The 20,086-nt window shown below is 45.0% G+C and overlaps 1 protein-coding gene and 1 long non-coding RNA gene across 2 annotated transcripts in view; both read left to right on the top strand.

Moving 5' to 3' along the window:
* The window catches only part of LOC135824892 (uncharacterized), a 29,366-nt gene extending 27,928 nt beyond the window's left edge, over positions 1–1,438 (top strand). Inside the window, exon 3 of the long non-coding RNA XR_010554962.1 lies at positions 950–1,438. This is a non-coding gene — a long non-coding RNA (uncharacterized LOC135824892). The remainder of the gene's footprint in view (positions 1–949) is intronic.
* Positions 1,439–1,499: 61 nt separating this feature from the next.
* Positions 1,500–1,856, top strand: LOC135824286 (uncharacterized). The gene has a single exon (XM_065337019.1). The coding sequence runs from the start codon at positions 1,500–1,502 to the stop codon at positions 1,854–1,856; it is 357 nt and encodes a 118-aa protein (XP_065193091.1).
* Positions 1,857–20,086: the final 18,230 nt, after the last annotated feature.

Below are 20,086 nucleotides of genomic sequence, written 5' to 3'. Positions count from 1 at the left end.
CACCCACACACATACACACACACACACACACACACACACACACACACACACCATTGGACCATTTTACGCCCATCGCCGGAGGCGATGATAGCGATGCTACAGCAGAAGCCATAGCAGCTTGTGCTGGGATTGCACCATTGAACAGCTTGCAAGGCTGAAGAATTGACCGCCACTATTCACCCTGGTCTACACCACACAGCTATGAAGTGGCTTTTTCTGGCCAGTGTATCCCTACTTTTTGGTCTTTTTCATTTTTTTTACATACACACACCCCCCCCCCCCCACACACACACCCACGCACACCCACACTCCCACGCACACGCACACACACACACACCTTGACCTTGACCTTGTGTACAGCTGCCAGTAACTGGCTATGCCGCCCCGATGCGGGGAGGAGAGGAGAGCATGCAACACACACACACACACACACACACACACACACACACACACACACACACACACACACACACACACACACACACACACACAAACACACGCACACGCACACGCCACGCACACCCACACAGCCACGAACACCCACACACCCACGAACACCCACGCACCCCTCTCCCCCCCCCCCCCCACACGCACACGCACATACACATCTTGACTTTGTGTACAGCTGCCAGTAACTGGCTATGCCGCCCCAATGCGGGGGAGGAGAGGAGAGCGTGCAACACACACACACACACACACACACACACACACACACACACACACACACACACACACACACACACACATACACACACACACACATACACACACACACACAAACACACACACACATATACACACACACACATACACACACACACACACACACACACACACACACACACATACACACACACATACACACACACATGTATAGTGGACGTTTTTAATACTGTGTGTGTGCTTGACTTCCCTATTCTGTGTCATGTTTTTGATCCTCTATCTACAGTCCACGAGTACTAGCGAGCTCCAACGACGGACCCACGTTAGGATAGTTGGCTGTCATTTTCATGTTCCACGTCCAGTCTCCTGAATGTGTGCTGCTGCAGCTGGTGTACAGGTGGCACTGCTGTGGCATGAAACCTGCTTTGCGGAGCTTTGGTGTCTATGTTGCTTAGGAAAACTTGTATGCATGTGCTCAGCAGATTTTTTTCTCCTCTTTTTCTTTTTTTTTGCGGGTTCTCATTTGGTCCTGCACCCTTCTCTTTGTTCGATTTGTGCATTGTTTCTTTTTGTCCATGGCCATCACTATGACTCCTGACAGCGAAGACTGGAATGTTAGATAATCCTACAGATTCTATATTAGTGTGAAAACAGAGAGCATACTTGAGTGAATTGACTTGCCTTCAAGAGATTTATGTAGGCACATTTTGTTCCGGTTGGACTTACATGTGGACAACATCATTCGCAGATGAATCTATATACAAATGTATATTTACAAAAATCTGGTGCTGGTGAATCGTGTGGTGTTTTCAGTGGTGGTGTTTGTGGTGGTGCTCATGGTGCTGGTGGTGCTCTTGGTGTTTGTGGTGCTTGTGGTGCTTGTGGTGCTCATGGTGCTCCTGGTGCTCATGGTGCTCATGGTGCTTGTGGTGCTCGTGGTGCTTGTGGTGCTCTTGGTGCTTGTGGTGCTAGTGGTGCTCATGGTGCTCCTGGTGCTCGTGGTGCTCGTGGTGCTTGTGGTGCTCTTGGTGCTCGTGGTGCTAGTGGTGCTCGTGGTGCTCCTGGTGCTCGTGGTGCTCGTGGTGCTTGTGGTGCTTGTGGTGCTTGTGGTGCTCGTGGTGCTTGTGGTGCTCGTGGTGCTCATGGTGATCGTGGTGGCGGTGGAAGCGGCGGTGGTTATGGTGGTCTACTAGCAACTATTGAAGTGCCTTTATTTTTTTATAGTTCGCCTAATTGTGAAATTTTACAAATTGTTAAAATAGGAAAGGGCGAGCTCCAGTCTGGGGAGAAAACCCTTTTCTATTTTTAACAAATTTGTGAAATGGCCTTACAGAGAAGAATATTTAGATGATATCAAGAGTACGTAGGGGTTATGTACTCTTGATAATTACTAGGTTAAGTTTCACGTAAAAGTCTTACGTCCGTGAACCTTTACGTAAAAAAGTGAAAAAACTCACGTAAAATTTGACGTGTTTTACGTGAGTTGACTGTCCCGCACGTAAGTTCATGACGTGAGTTTTTGGAAGTTTCGCTTGGTTATCCTGACCGAATTTGTGTGAGTTTCCGGAATTTTATCGAGATTTATCAAGTTTGTTGGAAGATTTGATATTTGTGCGAACTAAACCCGAATCCTGCCAGGCAAAATTTCACGTCACGTCGCAAGTGTAACTTAACCTCTAAAAATTACACGTAACGTGAGATTTGCACCGCGTTTTGAAAAAGGGCAAAAAACGTGTAACTTAACCTCTCTAATATTAAGGAGATTCCCGGGCCTGGCCCTCCCGCACCAAAGTCGAGCCGGTGCCAATTTGTTTTGGAACAGTTCATATACCGGTACATGTACAGTACTGATCGTGCGAGTAGATCTGTGACATGGAGTCACACAAACTCGGGTGTGTACGTATAATATTATGTTATCGCATGGTTGCGAGGGCCTTGTGGCATGTTATTTCCCCGAGAGGTTAGCCCGAGGGCCGTAGGGCTAACCTCGAGGGGCGATAATATGCCAAAAGGCCCGCGGCAACCATGGGATAACAAATTTATCACATGGCCCACAAAGCAGACCATTGGGCTGCTGTTGAAACTAGCCCAAATGCCTTTATGAACACAATGTATATTGATGTGCTATCATTATCAAAACAGAAAAAATGAAGATATTTCTCCTACACCCTAACAAAAAGTCTGCTACAGGCCATCAGAGAGTATACAGTACTGAAAGACGGAGACAGAAAGTAAGTGTCGGCAGGCATCGTCATAGCAATACACATGGCAACCACAATAAAACACAGCAGAATCATAATTTCAGTTTAAAAATTAAGAGTGTTACCACAAAGAGTCTCTTCATGTTTACATGTGTATCAGGAAGTTGTCAAATACAGTACTGCAAGTATTTGACGACTCCCTGGCCTGGTGTGTAATTCTGAGGACAATTTTTCTTCTTTTTTTCAGCTCCAGCTAGCTGTATTTTTCATAGCAAAACATTGAAGGTGAAGGCAGAGGACAGATGAGCCTGGTAGGAGTTCTGCGTGGCACATGAAGACCACACACAAGCAGGGACTTTGCGAGGATATGAAACGCAGGATGCTGAGTTGAATTTGTGTTATTTCAAATAATTATTGTTTGTGATCACAGTACCACATCGAGCAGAACTGAATCTTATCCACAAGCTTACCCACGGTCAGGCTGCCAACATGACTGAACAAATGATCCCTGCAAGCACCACACGGCAGACGTCCGAGGCCATGTCCATTGCTGGGACGTCCACCTTCAAAAAGAATTCCATCTTCGTCTCAATGCTACACTGCGACTCGTCGTAGAGTCGTACAGTCTACAGAGTCGTCGTACACGCGCATTCATGACGTCACGCGGTCACTGAAATAAACTATTTTTTTGCGGGCAAACTAACTATTTTTTTACGGGCAATATCGCATATTATTGCCCGCGGCGTGAAAGGTGCTGATTCGCTGGAGTACGGGCAACAATCACGTGCCATGTGATAAGACTCCCTTATGAACGACTCAGGGCTGTCGTTGGTGGATATACAGAAAAAGTGTACGGGTAAACAGAGCAGCTCTTGTCTAAAAGCAATTCCGGGAAATAATATTTAAAAAAAGAATTGAGCATGCCATGCATACTCACTTACTGTACGTTCAGAGAGAGAATAAAATAATTTTCCCGCACACACCTATTTTTAATAATAATAATAACTTTGCTAGGATGACCCAAAGGCTGACTGCCTATCGTGCATGGGGTCCGTTGAAGTGAAGGATGATGGTACAAGAGAGTACAGGTTGGGAAAGAGGGGGGGGGGGGGAGGGGAGGGGGAGGGCGGGTACCACGCTGAACAGGGTAGCGGCATTAGGCCCAGACAGATTCTGCTCCGCTCGCCTCGATATGTTGCCGCAAAATGTTGCTGCGAAATCTTCGATATTTTGCCGAGCCTGGCACAAGCAACTCGATATTTTGCTCCATTTTGCTCCGGAAAAACGTGGATTTTATCCACTTCCCGTATAATCCCGTACAACATTTCATAAAAATCGCAGGGTACGGTTTCTCAACACGGCCCGTCACGGGTTTCCACGCACGTGTCCCTGAGTTCTTCCAAAAATGATGTCGATCCACAGTGAATCCCAGTGATATTTCGGTGATATGATCTCGTCCTAGATCTAGGGCACTGTATCCTGCTGAACGGGCACCGTAAGAAACAAGGAAATCCAAGTATCAGGCATCAATTTTACCCAACATCTCGATATTTTGCTCCGATTTTGCCATGGCAATTTCCGCTCTTTCAATTCTTCGATATTTTGCCGAAAGAATTGCCGGCAGGATCTGTCTGGGCCTAAACGGCATGCCATTTCACATGCGTCCTGCCGGATATCTCGATTTTATGATGGTGTCGCTGGGCTTAGTTTGATGAGTACTTTTCACACTATAGTTTGCACTGACAAACTGAATGAGAGTGAAGAAGCGTCGTGGTTGGCTACCACCCGACTTCTCATATATTGGCAGTCTTCTGACGAGCCAGGAGATGTTGAATTGAAGGTGGCTCACACCCTCTGCGCGCGCATCGTTTGAAAAGTGTAGATTTTCAGTAAATTTTTCGGTAGCGATGATTTTTGTGCGATCAATCGTTGTTGAACGGCTTCTCGCTTTTCTGCAATTCTGTGGACCTAGCTAGAACCTGCTGCTAGTGTCCCTCTTCACTCGTTCTTTCTATTAAAGGGGAAGGCAGCACTCGCAGAAGATTTTCCAAGAATGCAATGTCGACTGGTGCTCGTACCATAAGAAGGGAGAAATCAAAGTCCGGTCTTGAATCATGCCTAAGTATTAGAAAATTATTTCAGAACACGCTTGTGTAGATTTCCTGCCAGTGCCACTGACATCTCGCGACCTTCACTTGAATATTATAATTTACTTGCTCGATCATCTCCCGCACTGGCTCGCAAATTTGTCAGGTAGCTGTGGATGGATCGATTCAGGGAGATCGAAGGTAAATACATCGAAGCACTTCAAACACGTTTCAAGACGCACTTCAAATTTTGTAATTGTGTCTTGAAAATTGTTTAGAACAATTCCACGGTACTTCAATACGCTGTTGAATTGTATCCTCTGCTTGGGAGTCTCGACTGTTTTATTGCTGCATGGCTTTCCTCAACACCGTTCACTGTACATGTATCGCGGAACGCAGATTGGATGGCATTGGAGGTGAATTCAAAGATAATTTGTGACTGTGTCATCAACCAAGTGAGGACATCAAATATCAACAGGGACGCTCCGAAAATCACAAACGCTGCGAAATAGATATGAAATTTAATGGTCTTACACACTGGAGGGTATTCCACATTCATTGTGTCATATCTTTAGACTGTCCGAAAGTTTGTCGTGCCGTGCAACTTTCACAGACTAATCCGATAATTGGCATGTGGCCCTACTGGCACACACTCATGCGTATGCCGTTGAGTTTATTTAGAAAAGCGATCCTGTCAGCTTTTCTATTATTGTGTTCACATGGCGCTACCTAACGACACCGCTATTCAGACACGTTGTCTACGTAGCTACGTAAGTTTCTACGTAAGATGCTCGGTACCTGGTCCTGGACTAGGGAGCTACTCCATGGCTCCTACCATCGCGCGGCCGGCTGGCCGCATGCGTGTGCATTGCAGACTTTTGTTGTTGCCTTTTCGGATGTGCATGCACGAGGAACTTCCTTCTTTGGAACTGCTTCTTGCATGAGCTGTTTCGTTTCGGCGCTGCTGAGACCTCCATTCGCGGAATATTACCCAGCATATGGGTACTTCCCCAATGATGCCAAGTCGGTTCTTGTTGTGAAGCCGGAGCATCTTCAGGAAGCAGAATCCCTGTTTGCTGACACGGCAGTCCAGATTCGCACGGATGGCTGGCGGCATCTCGGTGCGGTACTTGGGTCTCCCGAATTCTGCAAGCAATATGTCACAGAGAAGGTAGAGACATGGGCGCTAGAGATTGGACGACTGGCTGACTTCGCCACCACTCAGCCACAAGCGGCATACGCTGCTTTTAATCATGGCCTCCGCCACAAGTGGTCGTTTGTGGCCCGGACGGTCCCAGGCATCAGCGGACTGCTAGACCCGCTGGAGCACTCCATCCGACAGCGGTTCATCCCTGCTCTAACCAGTCGCCCCGCACCTGGTGACGAAGAGCGCGCCATACTGTCCCTCCCGTGTCGAGAAGGTGGTCTTGGTCTCATTGACCCGAGGTCTTTGACGGACCAATACAATATGTCTGTCGCTGTCACCAACATCCTCGTGAGCCGGATACTGGACCAAGACACCAACATGGACGAAGTGCCCACCACCATCCATGCTGCCAAGCTAACTGCAGCAGCAGCAACCAGGAGAGCCTCTCGAGACCAAGCCAGTCAGCTCCTGGCCACATGTGATGTGCCCACCCAGCGAACCCTGGGGATGGCGGCCGAGAAAGGAGCGTCCAACTGGCTCACTTGCCGGCCCCTGAAGCAGTTCGGGTTTGTTCTCCACAAAGGCGCCTTCAGAGACGCACTCTGTCTGCGGTTCGGCTGGGTCCCTCCCCGCCTGCCATCCACTTGTGTGTGTGGCAAGGCATTTAACACCAGCCATGCTCTTTCGTGCCCAACTGGTGGATACCCGGCTCTCCGTCATAACACGATCCGCGACCTGACAGCCGACCTACTGCGTGAAGTGGCAACGGATGTGAAGATAGAACCTCCTCTGCAGCCCCTGGAAGGTGAAAGGCTCCGGTATCGCTCTGCCATCTTGGAAGATGGTGCTCGTCTTGATGTGGCGGCATCTGGTGTCTGGGGAAGTCGTTTTGAGCGCACGTTCTGTGATGTTCGGGTTTTTAACCCTCATGCGCGCTCGAACACTTCCTCAACTCCCGCGTCCACCTATGCCAAGCACGAACAGCAGAAGAGAAGGGCCTACGAAGAACGCGTCAGGGAGGTGGAGCATGCTTCCTTTCTCCCACTGGTATTCAGTGCATCTGGTGGGTGCGGCAAGGTAGCCCACGCTTTCCTGAAGCGTCTTGGCCATATGGTTTCGGAGAAGCGGCATGAACCCTACTCCTCCGTCATGTCCTGGATCCGCTCTCTTGTCTCCTTTGCTTTGGTTCGATCCTGCAACATGAGCCTCCGTGGTCACCGTGCTTCTCCCTACCGCAGTCGTTTGGATGCTGCCACTCCTGTTGTGCTGGCAGTCAACGACTGTCAGTTGCGTGACTGAGACTCTTGCGGAGTAGCCGTGTCTAGCCACACTTTTATTATCCGATGATTTTGTTTTGTTTGCTATGATTCCGTGATTTTCTGTTGGTTGCTTTTCTGCTGTGCGAATAAATGCAGTGTGAATGGTAAAAAAAAAAATAAAAAAAACCTGCAAGAATGTGGAGTACATGTATCGTACTTTCTCTGTTGCTGTTTCAGTTGTCGTCATGTTGCTAAAGAAAGGTTCAGTAGAGAGGTTCTGCGAAACGAAAATTCGAACGAAGCTTCGCAACAGTCCTTGCGAAAGTGTGTATGAATTTTTGCACGAACTTTGCGTTCTGCATTCGTAGTTTCTGGGGCCAAGTGCACGTACGATCTCACGAAATTTCCTACGACAGTTCATTTCGCGTTCCCTGCAAGTTTCGCGTCCAAAGTTGCGAAAGTTCGTGCGAAGTTTCGCACTTCATGACGTAGAGCGAAAGTTTGTACGCATTTTCGTTTTCCAGAACCTCTCTAGTGACTCATTTGTTTCATACGAGACGAGTCAATGAGTCGGTGTGGCTTAGAATCTTTCGCTGTAGAAGAAATCTATTCGTATGTCTATTGGAGAAATAATTGTATTCACTGGTTATAAAATAGGTTAAGACAAACTCACAGAATAAATACCATCGGTCCCTTGGTGTTCGTCCTAAAGAGGTTCGACTGGATATCATTCATACTCACCAAAAGATGTGTAAGATTTTATTATTGTGGAGTGCCTTGTTTATCTCTCTACATACGTAGTACCTCCAACCATAGCTTTGCCCCTTTTATCCTCAGGATCAGTGTAGTTGTTGGGACGAGGTGTCGGACTCAGCAATGTATTTGTTTACATTTTAATACATGTTTATTGTTCCTCCTTTGCTGTGTTGTTTTAGAAAATCGTGGACCAACAGTTTGAAGTCATTAAACTACTTCCAAAAGTTGTATCGACATCAACAGGATTACCATTTCAGTGCAATATGATGCAGGATGACCTTATGACGATAACCCATGCTTATAAACCATTATAAACACAGAATCAACAAAAACATCTGCGACACGCACCTGGCTACATTTCTCAAATAAATCTGATCGAGGGTGGGGAAATCTGAAATATCTGAAAGGCAAGACAATTTTATGACAGAGTCATGAAATTCTGCAGCAGCAAGCTGCAACATGCACAGAATGACCTCCGTATAAAAAAAAGTATCACCACCACCAGACCACTACTCACATGTCATGTTTCCCGGCAGAAGAACATGCAATTGCATTATGCTAGTGCCATTTTCTGCAAGAAAAGGCTTGCACATCAATGCGTATAATACGGTATTGATATGATGTGAAGGCCATTATTTACATATTGATATAGGGCATTCCATTGATTGGTGACAGAAAAACAAAAGAAATTATAGCAATAAAAACTGCTTTATGGCAGTTTTCTAAAAAAAGTTATTGTGTTCTAGTCCATGGACGGACCCCGTCTAAAAAGTAAGAAATTAACGAAATGTGATAGCCGAAAATTAAAATTTCACACAAAACCTCACAATAATCACACACAGAATGAAAAGCTACATGTAGAAGACTTTTTCCCCTCGTGATCCTCTTTCAAGTGTTGTGATTATTGTGAGGTTTTGTGTGAAATTTTAAGTTTCGGCTATCACATTTCGTTAATTTCTTACTTTTTAGACGGGGTCCTTCCATGAACTAGAACACAATAACTTTTTTTAGAAAACTTCCATAAAGCATTTTTATTGCTATAATCTATATGTGCACGCACATGTGTGTATACATATACAATTTTATTACGTATGCAAAATTAGGCAATCTATATGTACATTTAGAAAAGCGATCCTGTCAGCTTTTCTATTATTGTGTTCACATGGCAGAAAAAACGACACCGCTATGCTACGTAAGTTTCTACGTAAGGTGCTCGGTACTTCACTTACGCTACGTAAGTTTCTACGTAAGGTGCTCGGTATTAGATCTACCAACGCTTGGTAGCCGCGTGCTGTGCACGTGCACGGCAGACAATGTGTTGCATGCAGTGCAGTCCGTTTTCGGATGTGCATGCGCGAAGAACTTCCTTCTTTGGAACTGCTTCTTGCATGAGCTGTTTCGGATATTTCGTGTCCTGGCTTGTTTCGCTTCGGCTCTGCTGAGAACTCTTTTCACGGAATATTACTCAATGACAGGTGAGTTGACCAGGTCCCTTTGATTCATTTGCTTGTGTTGACTCTTTCATTTACGAAAAGTGTGCTGATTTTAGGTGGAATACAATAAAATTAATAATGGAAAAGCTGACAGGATCTCTTTTCTATATTATTAACTTTTCTGCTGTCGAGGCCTCCTTTTACGGGATACTCAATGACAGGTGATCTCTGAATTGATCAGCTTCCTTCGATTCATTTGCTTATGCTCACCCTTTCATTTACGGAAACGTGTGCTGATGTTATTCGGATTTAGATCCATTCGTATCTCTTTGCCCTTGCCAACAGTGTGCGAAGAACACGAGTTCACCTTCTTGACGGTAAGGCTTATGTTGCTGCTGAGGCTTAGATGTGTTGTCGAAATACTCATGTTCATTGTACATTGGTACGTTACAAGTAAGGCACTGGTCATGATTGCTTCCGGCATTCCGTGCTCCGATCATAGGGTAGAATCTGAATTTTGCAGTGGCATAGCATCGTTGGCAGTTCCCAATCTGGAGGGAAAGGTTCAAGGACGCATTGGCCGAGTACTAGTATGCAAAATAAATTCCTATATCAGGGAAAATCTCCATTATGGAGAGGTTCATGCATTCAGTGACTTGTTTGCTTCATACGAAACAAGCCAATGGGTGCAGTCTCGTCTCGTGAAAATCTCGTACGATCGGATTTGTTTACTCGAGTCTGGGCTGTTTGATTTGTGAGTAGCGCCGAGATTGCACTGCCCCAAATAAAGTTTGCGTGCCGGTAGAGCAAGAATTACGATCTGCAATCTGTTTGTAGTACCTGCAAGAATGTGCTGTACATGTATCGTATTTTCTCTGTTGTTGTTTCAGTTGCCGTCATGTTGCTAAAGAAAGGTTCAGTGACTCATTTCTTTCATAAAAGACGAGTCAATGGTTTGGTCTGGATTCGAATCTTTCGCTGTAGAAGAAATCTATTCGTGTCTCTATTGGAGAAATAATTGTATTCACTCGTTATAAAATAGGGTTAAGACAAACTCACAGAGCAAATGCCATCGGTCCTTTGATGTTCGTCGTAAAGAGGTTTGACTGGATATCATTCATACTCCCCCAAAGTCGTGTAACATGTTATTATTATGGAGTGCCTTGTTTATCTCTCAGTACCTCCAACCATAATCCTTGCCCCTTATATCCTCAGGATCAGTGTAGTTGTTGGAACGAGGTGTCGGACTCAGCAATGTATTTGTTTACATTTTAATACATGTTTATTGTTCCTACTTTGCTGTGTTGGTTTAGACAATCGTGGACTTGTAACACTTTGAAGTCATTGAACTGCTTCCAAAAGTTTTATCGGCATCAACAGGATTACCATTTCACTACAATGATATGATGCCGGATGACCTTATCACGACAACCCATGACTACAATTATAAACACAGAATCAACAAAAACATCTGCGGCACGGACCTTGTTACAATTCTCAAGTAAATTTGATTTCGGGTGTGGACACCTGAATTTTTTGAAAGACAAGACAATTTTATGACAGAGTATGAATTTCTGCAACATCCACAGAATGACCTGCGTATAAAAAGGTATCACCGCCACTACCCATATGATTCCCCTGCAGAAGAACATGAATACATGTATGCAAGACTAGTTCCATTTTCTGCAAGAAAAGGCTTGCACATCAATGCGTATACTACGGTATTGAATTTGATATGATACACGTACATAGGGGCTCCCGAAAGAAGACCATAGTGTTGGAAACACCCTAGTAAAATAAAATAATAATAATAACATGTAGAGGCGCTACATGTAGGCCATCATTTATTTGGGCATTCCATTGATGACACAATTATAATCCTAGCCAAAAAAACAAAAGAAATTATAGCAATAAAAACTGCTTTATGGCAGTTTTCTAAAAAAAGTTATTGTGTTCTAGTCCATGGACCCCGTCTAAAAAGTAAGAAATTAACGAAATGTGATAGCCGAAAATTAAAATTTCACACAAAACCTCACAATAATCACACACAGAATGCGAGACGACCTTTTCCCCTCGTAGTCCTCTTTCATATGCATGTACTTGTACAAATACAAGTGTCGGAATAAACAAGTGTTGAAAGCCGTACTATTAGATCTTCAAGTGTCGTGATTATTGTGAGGTTTTGTGTGAAATTTTAATTTTCGGCTATCACATTTCGTTAATTTCTTACTTTTTAGACGGGGTCCATGGACTAGAATACAATAACTTTTTTTAGAAAACTGCCATAAAGCAGTTTTTATTGCTATAATATATAATATTATGTGTGTGCACTCACTCTTATGACATAGAACGACAGTGCAGGCTATGTAAAGTCGCATCAATGTGTGTCACCCGGGTGTGTACATGCATGCGCGCTCGCGCGGGCTTTTTTGTGCGCGCCTGGCATGGCATAACGCCCTTCAATATGACTAGTGTTGAACCGTGGTAATTTGCCCCCATCCCCTCTTTTTTCTGCTGGTGTTGGATATGCAACATTACTAATGACATAAACTCGGTTGTTGAAAACGAGTGCCATGCACCACAATGGATTGACAATAATAATATACAAGTAGCACTGTAAAAGCGCTGGTAATACTCATGTTGCAGCCATGGCAATTGTGAGTAGCTTTCCAAGGCAAGCCTGCTGCAGAAATTATTGCACTCGGACCAGCTGGAGTTGCCCAGGACTGCCGGTTGTGGAGAACAGGAGTGATGCTTGTATATACGCTTGTATTTACATGATGTACACAGTGTACTTCGAAGTAATGTTAGGTGTATTACTTGTGTGTTCTTATGCCTGTGCGCGTGTACATGTGCTGGTCAGTGTGGAACCGCCATCCATATCAGATCATACAGCTGCTATCAGTCTCAACAGCTTGTATCTGGCAAATAGGGTTTTAGTGACTCGATTTTGCTTACTGTGTTCAACAGAGTGGCATTGCACACAGCTACTTGATGTAATAGTAGCATCTTGGAAGTAATATTCGCGTGCGCAGCGCAGAAGCCCGAGTACGAGTCCGTTGATAGGGAAATCTGCAGTTCATGTCACTCTTTAAAATCTAAGCAACGGCCCTTTGCGGTGCCCTCTTCCGTTTAGGAACCTCACCAGGAACACAAACCCCTAATACGTCTCGTGCGCTTCGAAGTGATATTCGCACGCACAGAAGCCCGAGTCCATTAAAAGGGAAATCTGCAGGTCATAGAACTCTGGAAAATCTAAACAACGGCCTTTTGCGGTGCCCGGTACTACCATGTTGCGCACGTTGGAGCGCAGGTACACAAATAGGGAAAACCACATTCTGTAGTACCGGTACTTAAAAAGATAATACACAGATGCCCATGCCTTGTTAGGACCCCCCCCCCCCCCCCCCCTGCTGGAAGAATAAAATCTCAATGCCAAGCTGACATCTCTCTCATCTTCGACAGGAACAGCTAGAAGTAGGTCAACCAGCCACCACGTCTGAAAACTGTCCTCGCCATGGATTTTGGTCCGGTAAGAGCTCAACTTTAATAATGTTTTTCTTAATTCAGTTTCTACTGTGGGGAGGTCAACGGACGGTTTGCCTTCTTACGGGCTACTCTATTGGGGGATACCCGAAACAATAATCTCAGATATGACGGAATCTAGATATAGTAGATAACGATGAACCTCATTGCTCTTTGTTGTTTCTTGTAGTCCAATGTCAACAGCATACGTAGTTCTTCTTCACTTGAAGTTGGTTGGTTCATCTTCACTCGGTCTACAGTTTGTATTAAGGTGGCAGACTACCCAAAAATTCGCTGAAAATTCGAATTTGTAAATTCATATTGAGTGCTTCGTCAGTTGAAAGAGCGTGACTAGCTGCAAATTCTCTGAAAATCGTGTCCCGATCTGACCAGCCGTTCAAGAGTTATGGCCGAAAATGTGCCCTTGCAAGGAAAGATTTTTTTGTTGCACGCTGTCATTTGTTGGCAGCACTGTATTTGAATCTGAGCAGACTGTGCGCAACTTGTCGTATTATGGAAACACGCGAAAGTGTGCAGAATTTTGCTCCAAGTCCAAAAAAGTCCAAAAAATAACTTTAAAAACCACGTATTGGGCTGCACGGCGGCGGGCTTTGCCCGCCGCCGTGCAGCAGGACTTTTGCCAGCACCCTCGTGACGTTGCAGATATTTGGCTTGATTATTGTAGTTGACGTTGATTTAGTGACTTTGGCAAATTTGAGTCGTGTCAAGAAGTCAGGTAGGATTCAGTACTAGGCAGTAGTGAAACGTGAGTGGTAGTCTTTGCCGGTTTCTGAGAGTATCCTGGATTTGGTGTGCAGCGCTGTGGAAATGGCTTGCTGTGGACGTCCCAGCCCTGGATGTTGCATCAAAGGTACGACCTCGTAGCACGTGCTAAACCTAAAAAAATTCAAAAATTGACTTGGGTCTGTGGGAGTCTGTGAGAGAACGCCCACTCGTTCCATTTTGACAGATTGCAGGGCCACGTTGAGGGGCCCTACCCCACCACCCATAGCTGCTTCTGGACTTCTTTTAGGTTTGGGTCCCATGCACGGACAGAATGGGTACGAAAAATGTGAAAAAATTGTAAATGCATTTGTTTGGCTCCTGGGTGGCTCGCACACCGTGGCACTATGCCGGAAATTTTTCCGGCCTGGAAAGCCTGTCAGTGAGGCGCAAGAACTTGTAAATCATGTCCTGAGGGCCAGCATAGTGGCAGGAGTGTGTGTTCAAATTTCACTCAAATCCATTGAGAAACACCAAAGTTACGGTCAATTGAATGCCATATGAAATTTATGTGTAGGCTGCCCCCTTAAGGCAAGAAAAACGGCTTTAGGGCAGTTTTCCAAAAAAGAATTTTAATTTTTGTGGTCAGTGTTGGGTTCTTCTGTCTTTGCATCGGGCCCCGTCAAAGAAGTAGGAAATTAGCAAAAAGCAAAAAACTGTAATTTAAATTTTCACAACACCTCACAATATTATCACACCCAGGCTGAACGATCTGTTTTTTTCCAATCTCAAGGAACGGTGAATTATTTAGTCTGACGCTTGTCTATTATTCTGTTACGTTTACACTGCATGTCAAGTGGTATAGTTAGGAGGGGAATGGGGTTCTCACTGTCCTTTGTTCAGTGCGGCTGTGATTATTGTGAGGTTTAGTGCCTTCATACAAGAGGGTGGCGGCGTTCCTGCAGATGCGGAAAGCTCGGCTTCCAGCCGAGTCTCAAGGAACCGTGACTTTTTTTAGTGTAAAAAATTTAATTCATTCACCCTTCCTCTTCCGTAAATATCGATATATTTTCAGGAAGATATTTGTCCATTTCTCCCCTGTCCCTCCACTCAAAACAACACATACACACGTTTATGCAGGGTTTCTTTACCTAAATCGGCAAATACAAACGCCCCATCGATTTGTTCAAAATTCCAGAGCTCTTTAATACTACCGGAATATTGTTCGACCAGAAAAATAGGAACAAATGAAGCACTTCTTCATGGTTAAAACCCGATTTAAAATGTCTGCTATTTTGGAGCATTTTGCACAAAAACATATTCCAGCACTTTGCCTCCCCAGGTATAGAGTTCAAACTAAATGCTGTAGTTTTCTTTTCAGATATCTGAGTAGTGACTTCTGCAGTCAAGCTAAGCCAAATAGGGTGGCTTGGCTTTCTTTTCAGGGTTCTTGGCTGCCCATACTAACAATCTCATGAGGGTTGGGACGTAAATATCAGTACTCGGCGGGGTGCTCCCCGAAATTAGACCGATAGATTTTCTTCATTTGTTCAAGAAGTAAAGCCAGCTATGTGGTTCGTACTCTGAACATTAGATATTTGACATTGAATCAATGTGACTTCACATTGATTCACGGTTTACTGAATCCAATGTTAGCTGACATGTGCAATGGACCAAACATTATAGTTGATCATAATGGCCCAATAGATTTCCTTCAAATTTTGCAGAGGTATACTGATAATTATAGTGATGAGAAGAGTCTGCAAAGTTATATCCCACTGGAGCTACCAGCAGCATACTTTGTCAAGTGCTATCAATTTGTCGATTTGGGGTAAAATTGACATATTACTGCCCTCAAGTACTAGTAAATTGAAGCTGCTTTCTGGATTTGGAATGTCTCAGTACTCCGTGTCAGTTTTTGTGCTAGATCGTGCACGTCTTACTGTTCAAAATCTGGTTCAGTTGGTGGACTCGATCGCATAATTTGTGCCCACAATTTCCCATGTTTCTGGATTTCCTTTAAATTTGATAAGTATGTTCCTTTGAACTTAGAAGTTGCGACTTCGGCGGTAATAGTCATGAAGTTGATTGTTCCAACTAGGAACACACGCTTCTTGCCGAACTTGACAGTATATAAGTGGTGCTTTTCAGGCACAATCTTCCTCAGCCTACTCAAGCTCAACTGATGAGGGGTGAATTCCCCGAAACACCGTGTATTGAGCAGGGAGTGGTGCTTTCTTGCAGGTTTGCCGAGTGGAAGGTGCGACGTGCTCCTCGTGTGCTCCGGATGGCAGTCGTGAGTCAGTCAAGTGTCAAGTTCGGCAAGAAGCGTGTGTTCCTAGTTGGAACAATCAACTTTATGTTCCTTTGATTGATGAAAAGTGCCTACCAAGTTATATGTTTTTGTTACAACCAGAACATACCGTTGAGTTGATTATAGAAGCTATTCTTGTCGAAACCACTACCGAAAAAGAAGAAAAAAAGTTTTCACCGGGGAGGTTCGAAGCCGCGAGGGGCAAAACTCATGATATTTCTACTCGAAAAACCTGGCAGAAGGATGCTCAAAGGACTAGTTTTCGATTTAGGGCACGAGCCATCATAAGAGTACGTCTGAGAAAACTAGAAAAGCTGGGCTGAGACATCTCTCTGATTTCGCTCAAATTTTGCGAGTAGGTCTCCTTCGGGGTCTACAGCAGCCATGCAAAAGGGCTCGTTGCTTTTAAAACTTACGGACACCTTGACACGTACTGGGGACCACCTCGAAATGGACCCGAAATACGTGTGAATTTTGGGTCCAAAAACGAGACCTGGTACAATGTACACAATGGAGATATGACTTACGCTTGCTCCTCAACGACCCAGAGGAAAACCCACACATTGCTGCATGCTGCGAATTCCGGCAAAACTGGAACATGTATGCAAGGGGGTTTGTCCACTGACAACCACTCCATTTAGTTGCATTTCAAATAGAGTGGTTGTCAGTTGACAACCTCACCCTTTATTTACAATGCAGTTGAGTGATGTTCAGCACTTTCCGAACGAGGCTAGCTAACTAATACTGGAACTGTCTACCTAGATTTCTGTTGGATTTCGACAGCGACGGATAGGTGATTCTGATTGACACCACAATGCATCAAAATAGAACATCTTGTCACACTGCACCAGCAAGAGAAGCCTGTAGCGCAAGAAAACAATCGGCTGCTCGCACCCAGTTCCATTTTTACGTCCTCTTGCAATCAGGGTTAGGTCAACTAACAATGCCAGCAAAGAAACGACCACGGTCTAGGGAGTAGTTACGAAGATAACTGCTGGTGGCGTGACTGCAGCAAGGCAGGAGAAACAAGTGACTCCACATCAACAAGGATCTGAAATCAAAAGCCCGGATCGCTGGTATGTGGTTTCAGTATACATGGCCCTTGCAAAACGGCCGAGATCGCCTACCCCGGGGATCGGTCGCCAAGCTCAGATCGTAGTTCTCAAACCTCCAGCTCAACACTTTGAGTATCCAGCACAAAAGTTAAAAGTACTGTACGCGTCGTCGTTCAAAATACATGTTTGCAAAGAAGGGCGACGGATTTGAGCCACACAGGCAGTCATTCTCCCCAAACAAAGTCCTATAGAGAAGACGGCCATCACGATCCTTTAGAAAATAGCCAGGCGGGGAGGGGAAGAGAGATGAGCTTTCGAAAGCGAGGAAGCTGATCTTTGTCACCACCACCAAGAGCAGTGCCGAGGAAGACGACAAAAGGCATGAACCCTTTCTTTTGACAAAATATTCCTGGTGGCTAGTTGTGATTCTATACCTTACTATCCATCGTACTGAACCAAGTTGTATCACCTCAAGTGCACACTTTGTTGTCCAAAATCTAAGTTCAAATTGCCGAAGGCTAAGCGACAATATTGATGACGCGGACAAGATATGTATGTGTATGTGTGTGTGTGAGTGATTGTGTGTGTAAGTGTGTGTGTGTGTGTATTTGTGTGTATTTGTGTATGTGTGTGTATTTGTGTGTATTTGTGTATGTGTTCAGTTGCAGGCTGCCCTCGCCATAGTGGCGGTTATCTGTTTGGCATCACCCGTAGACGCATGTATGACTTGTTCCGCCGGCAAAGCTAGGTTAGGTACGTTATTGCACAAGTATTCAGGTGCCGTATGAGACCTGTTATCTTAAGAGAGCATGTCTGAGAAAACCAGAAAAGCTGGGCTGAGCCATTTCTCCGGCTTCGCTCAACATTTGTAAGCAAAGTAAAACCTGGTTTCAGCAACCACCTCGCAGTGCAAGCAAAAGCGGTCGTTAAAGCCAGGTGGTCTTTAGAACCAGGTCCAACAGGTTCAGTGTAGAGTTGCCCATTCATGGAAAAGGCCGCTAAAACCAGGTTTTACTTTAGGTTTCCTTTGGGATCTACTGCAGCCATACAAAAGGGCTCGTTGCAACTACTGGAGACCACCTCGAAATGGGCCCAAAATACGACTACATTTTGGGTCCAAAAACAATCGCTGGTACAGCGTACACAACGGAGCTAAGAACAAATCACCACGATGCCAACATTAACCCTTTGTGCGCTCAACGAGCGATTTCGCTCGTTTCAAATGCGCGTCACATTTTTGATCGTCACGCTTGGCTGGTTTACTGCATCGCGCCGAGACTTCACCACCGCGTAGCTGAGAAGATTTCCGTGACGTAGGTACTAAACATGACGTAGGTCGCCACTAAAGATTTTTTATAGCACGCTTTGAAAGTGATTTTCGCGATAATTATGTCAAAATTAGAATTTTGACTTTTCCAGCGATGGATGCAGACGAGGCTCTTCGCCTAATACAAGACGCAGACCAAGCAAATCTCCCAGTTGAGGATGTCGTTTGCTCTTCAGGTGACGAGGTAGGAGACTCGGACATCGATTCTATTTCGTCTGACAAGGAAGATCGCTTGAATTATAATCTCTTTTTAGAACAGGTGCTCTACTGCCTGCAGGTGTATACCGTACGGGCTCGAATACAAGCCCCCCCCCCTCCCCCCTTCGAATCGAGCCCCTCTCAAATAGAGCCTGTCTATCAGAGGGAATCTAAACAAGATGGAGCTTTATTTTTTCAAGGCCCGGGCTACAATCGAGCAAGCAAAGTCCGTACAATGCAGTGCAGTACATGAACCGTGTGCAGTATGCACGTGCAACAGGGTGCACTTATTGCACGCAAACTGCAGACACGGGTGGTTACCGTGCGATTGAGTGCCATCACTGCATGCACTGATCTGCAGGAATGGGGCAAAACCAATTATTGATGTTTCTAAAATAAAGTCTCTCTCTCGAATAGAGCCGTCTCTCTAATACAACCCCCGTCAATATGTCTTGTGGTGAAATAGAGCCTCAGGGCATCTATTCGCGCCTATAAGGTAGATCTTGCTATTTGAAGCAGTAGCTCGTAGTTTAATCAGCGTTTGTAAGGCCGCAGTCACACACGAAAAGTTTGCACCGCTTTTGCAGAGGCAAAAAGTATATAACTGCCCCAGCCGCTTTTGCTGATCACACATACATGTACTGTGCTATTCAATGCTCCACCTTGGCAGAGAGAATGCAAATGCAGTATTTAGACCAACAGTTCATGTCCGATGAAGATTTAGAGGTTCTTGTCCAAGTTGAAGCGACCTTCACTTTTAGAGCTATCGTGGATCACTGAAAGGCTGCTGAATGTCTCCTGTCAAGTACACTCGTCGATTTGGGGCACATTCACTGCGCTCCAGTACAGTTCGGATGTATTAATATTAGTTTTGTTTACATCATCGATATCAAATTCAAACAGTTGTATAGCAGGATGTCGTTGCTTCCTCCATGATCCATCATCGACTCCAGCGACTGCATGGATGCCTGTAGTTGCATTGAGGATGTGGCAGAGTACACTATTACATGTACTCCCTGGTTGCAGTCCTAGTGTTGCGTACTCAGGGGAAAGCATTGCTTGCAGAGAGAAGGAGGGAGTTGGAGATCGTCTGCGATCGGGGCCAAGGAGTTGGGAGACGGATTCCCTCACCAACTATCCACTCATAACGATGCAGTATTGTTTCTAAGATCTCCAGAACAGACAGTACAATGGCAAAGAAGAACAATATGAAAACTGAATACTAGTACCAAACGGCAACCAAACAACATCAGAACTCAGTGCCAGAAGTAGCACACCAAAGCCACCCCATGCAGGTTTCGCTGAAGCAGATCCACGAAAGCGAAGGTTTCGCTCGCATTTTTTTGGCGTAGTAAAATCCAAATTTCCGCCAAAGCGTAACTTATGCCTCCGCCATTG

The sequence above is a fragment of the Sycon ciliatum genome, chromosome 9 (assembly GCF_964019385.1).
Source record: "Sycon ciliatum chromosome 9, ocSycCili1.1, whole genome shotgun sequence".
NCBI lineage: Eukaryota > Metazoa > Porifera > Calcarea > Leucosolenida > Sycettidae > Sycon > Sycon ciliatum.
The sequence above is the reverse complement of the archived record's forward strand: the minus strand, read 5'-3'. Positions and strand labels throughout refer to the sequence as shown.

Excerpts from the sequence above, each read along its gene's own strand:
- LOC135824286 (XM_065337019.1), top strand. The coding sequence starts at position 1,500 with ATGGTGCTGGTGGTGCTCTTGGTGTTTGTGGTGCTTGTGGTGCTTGTG.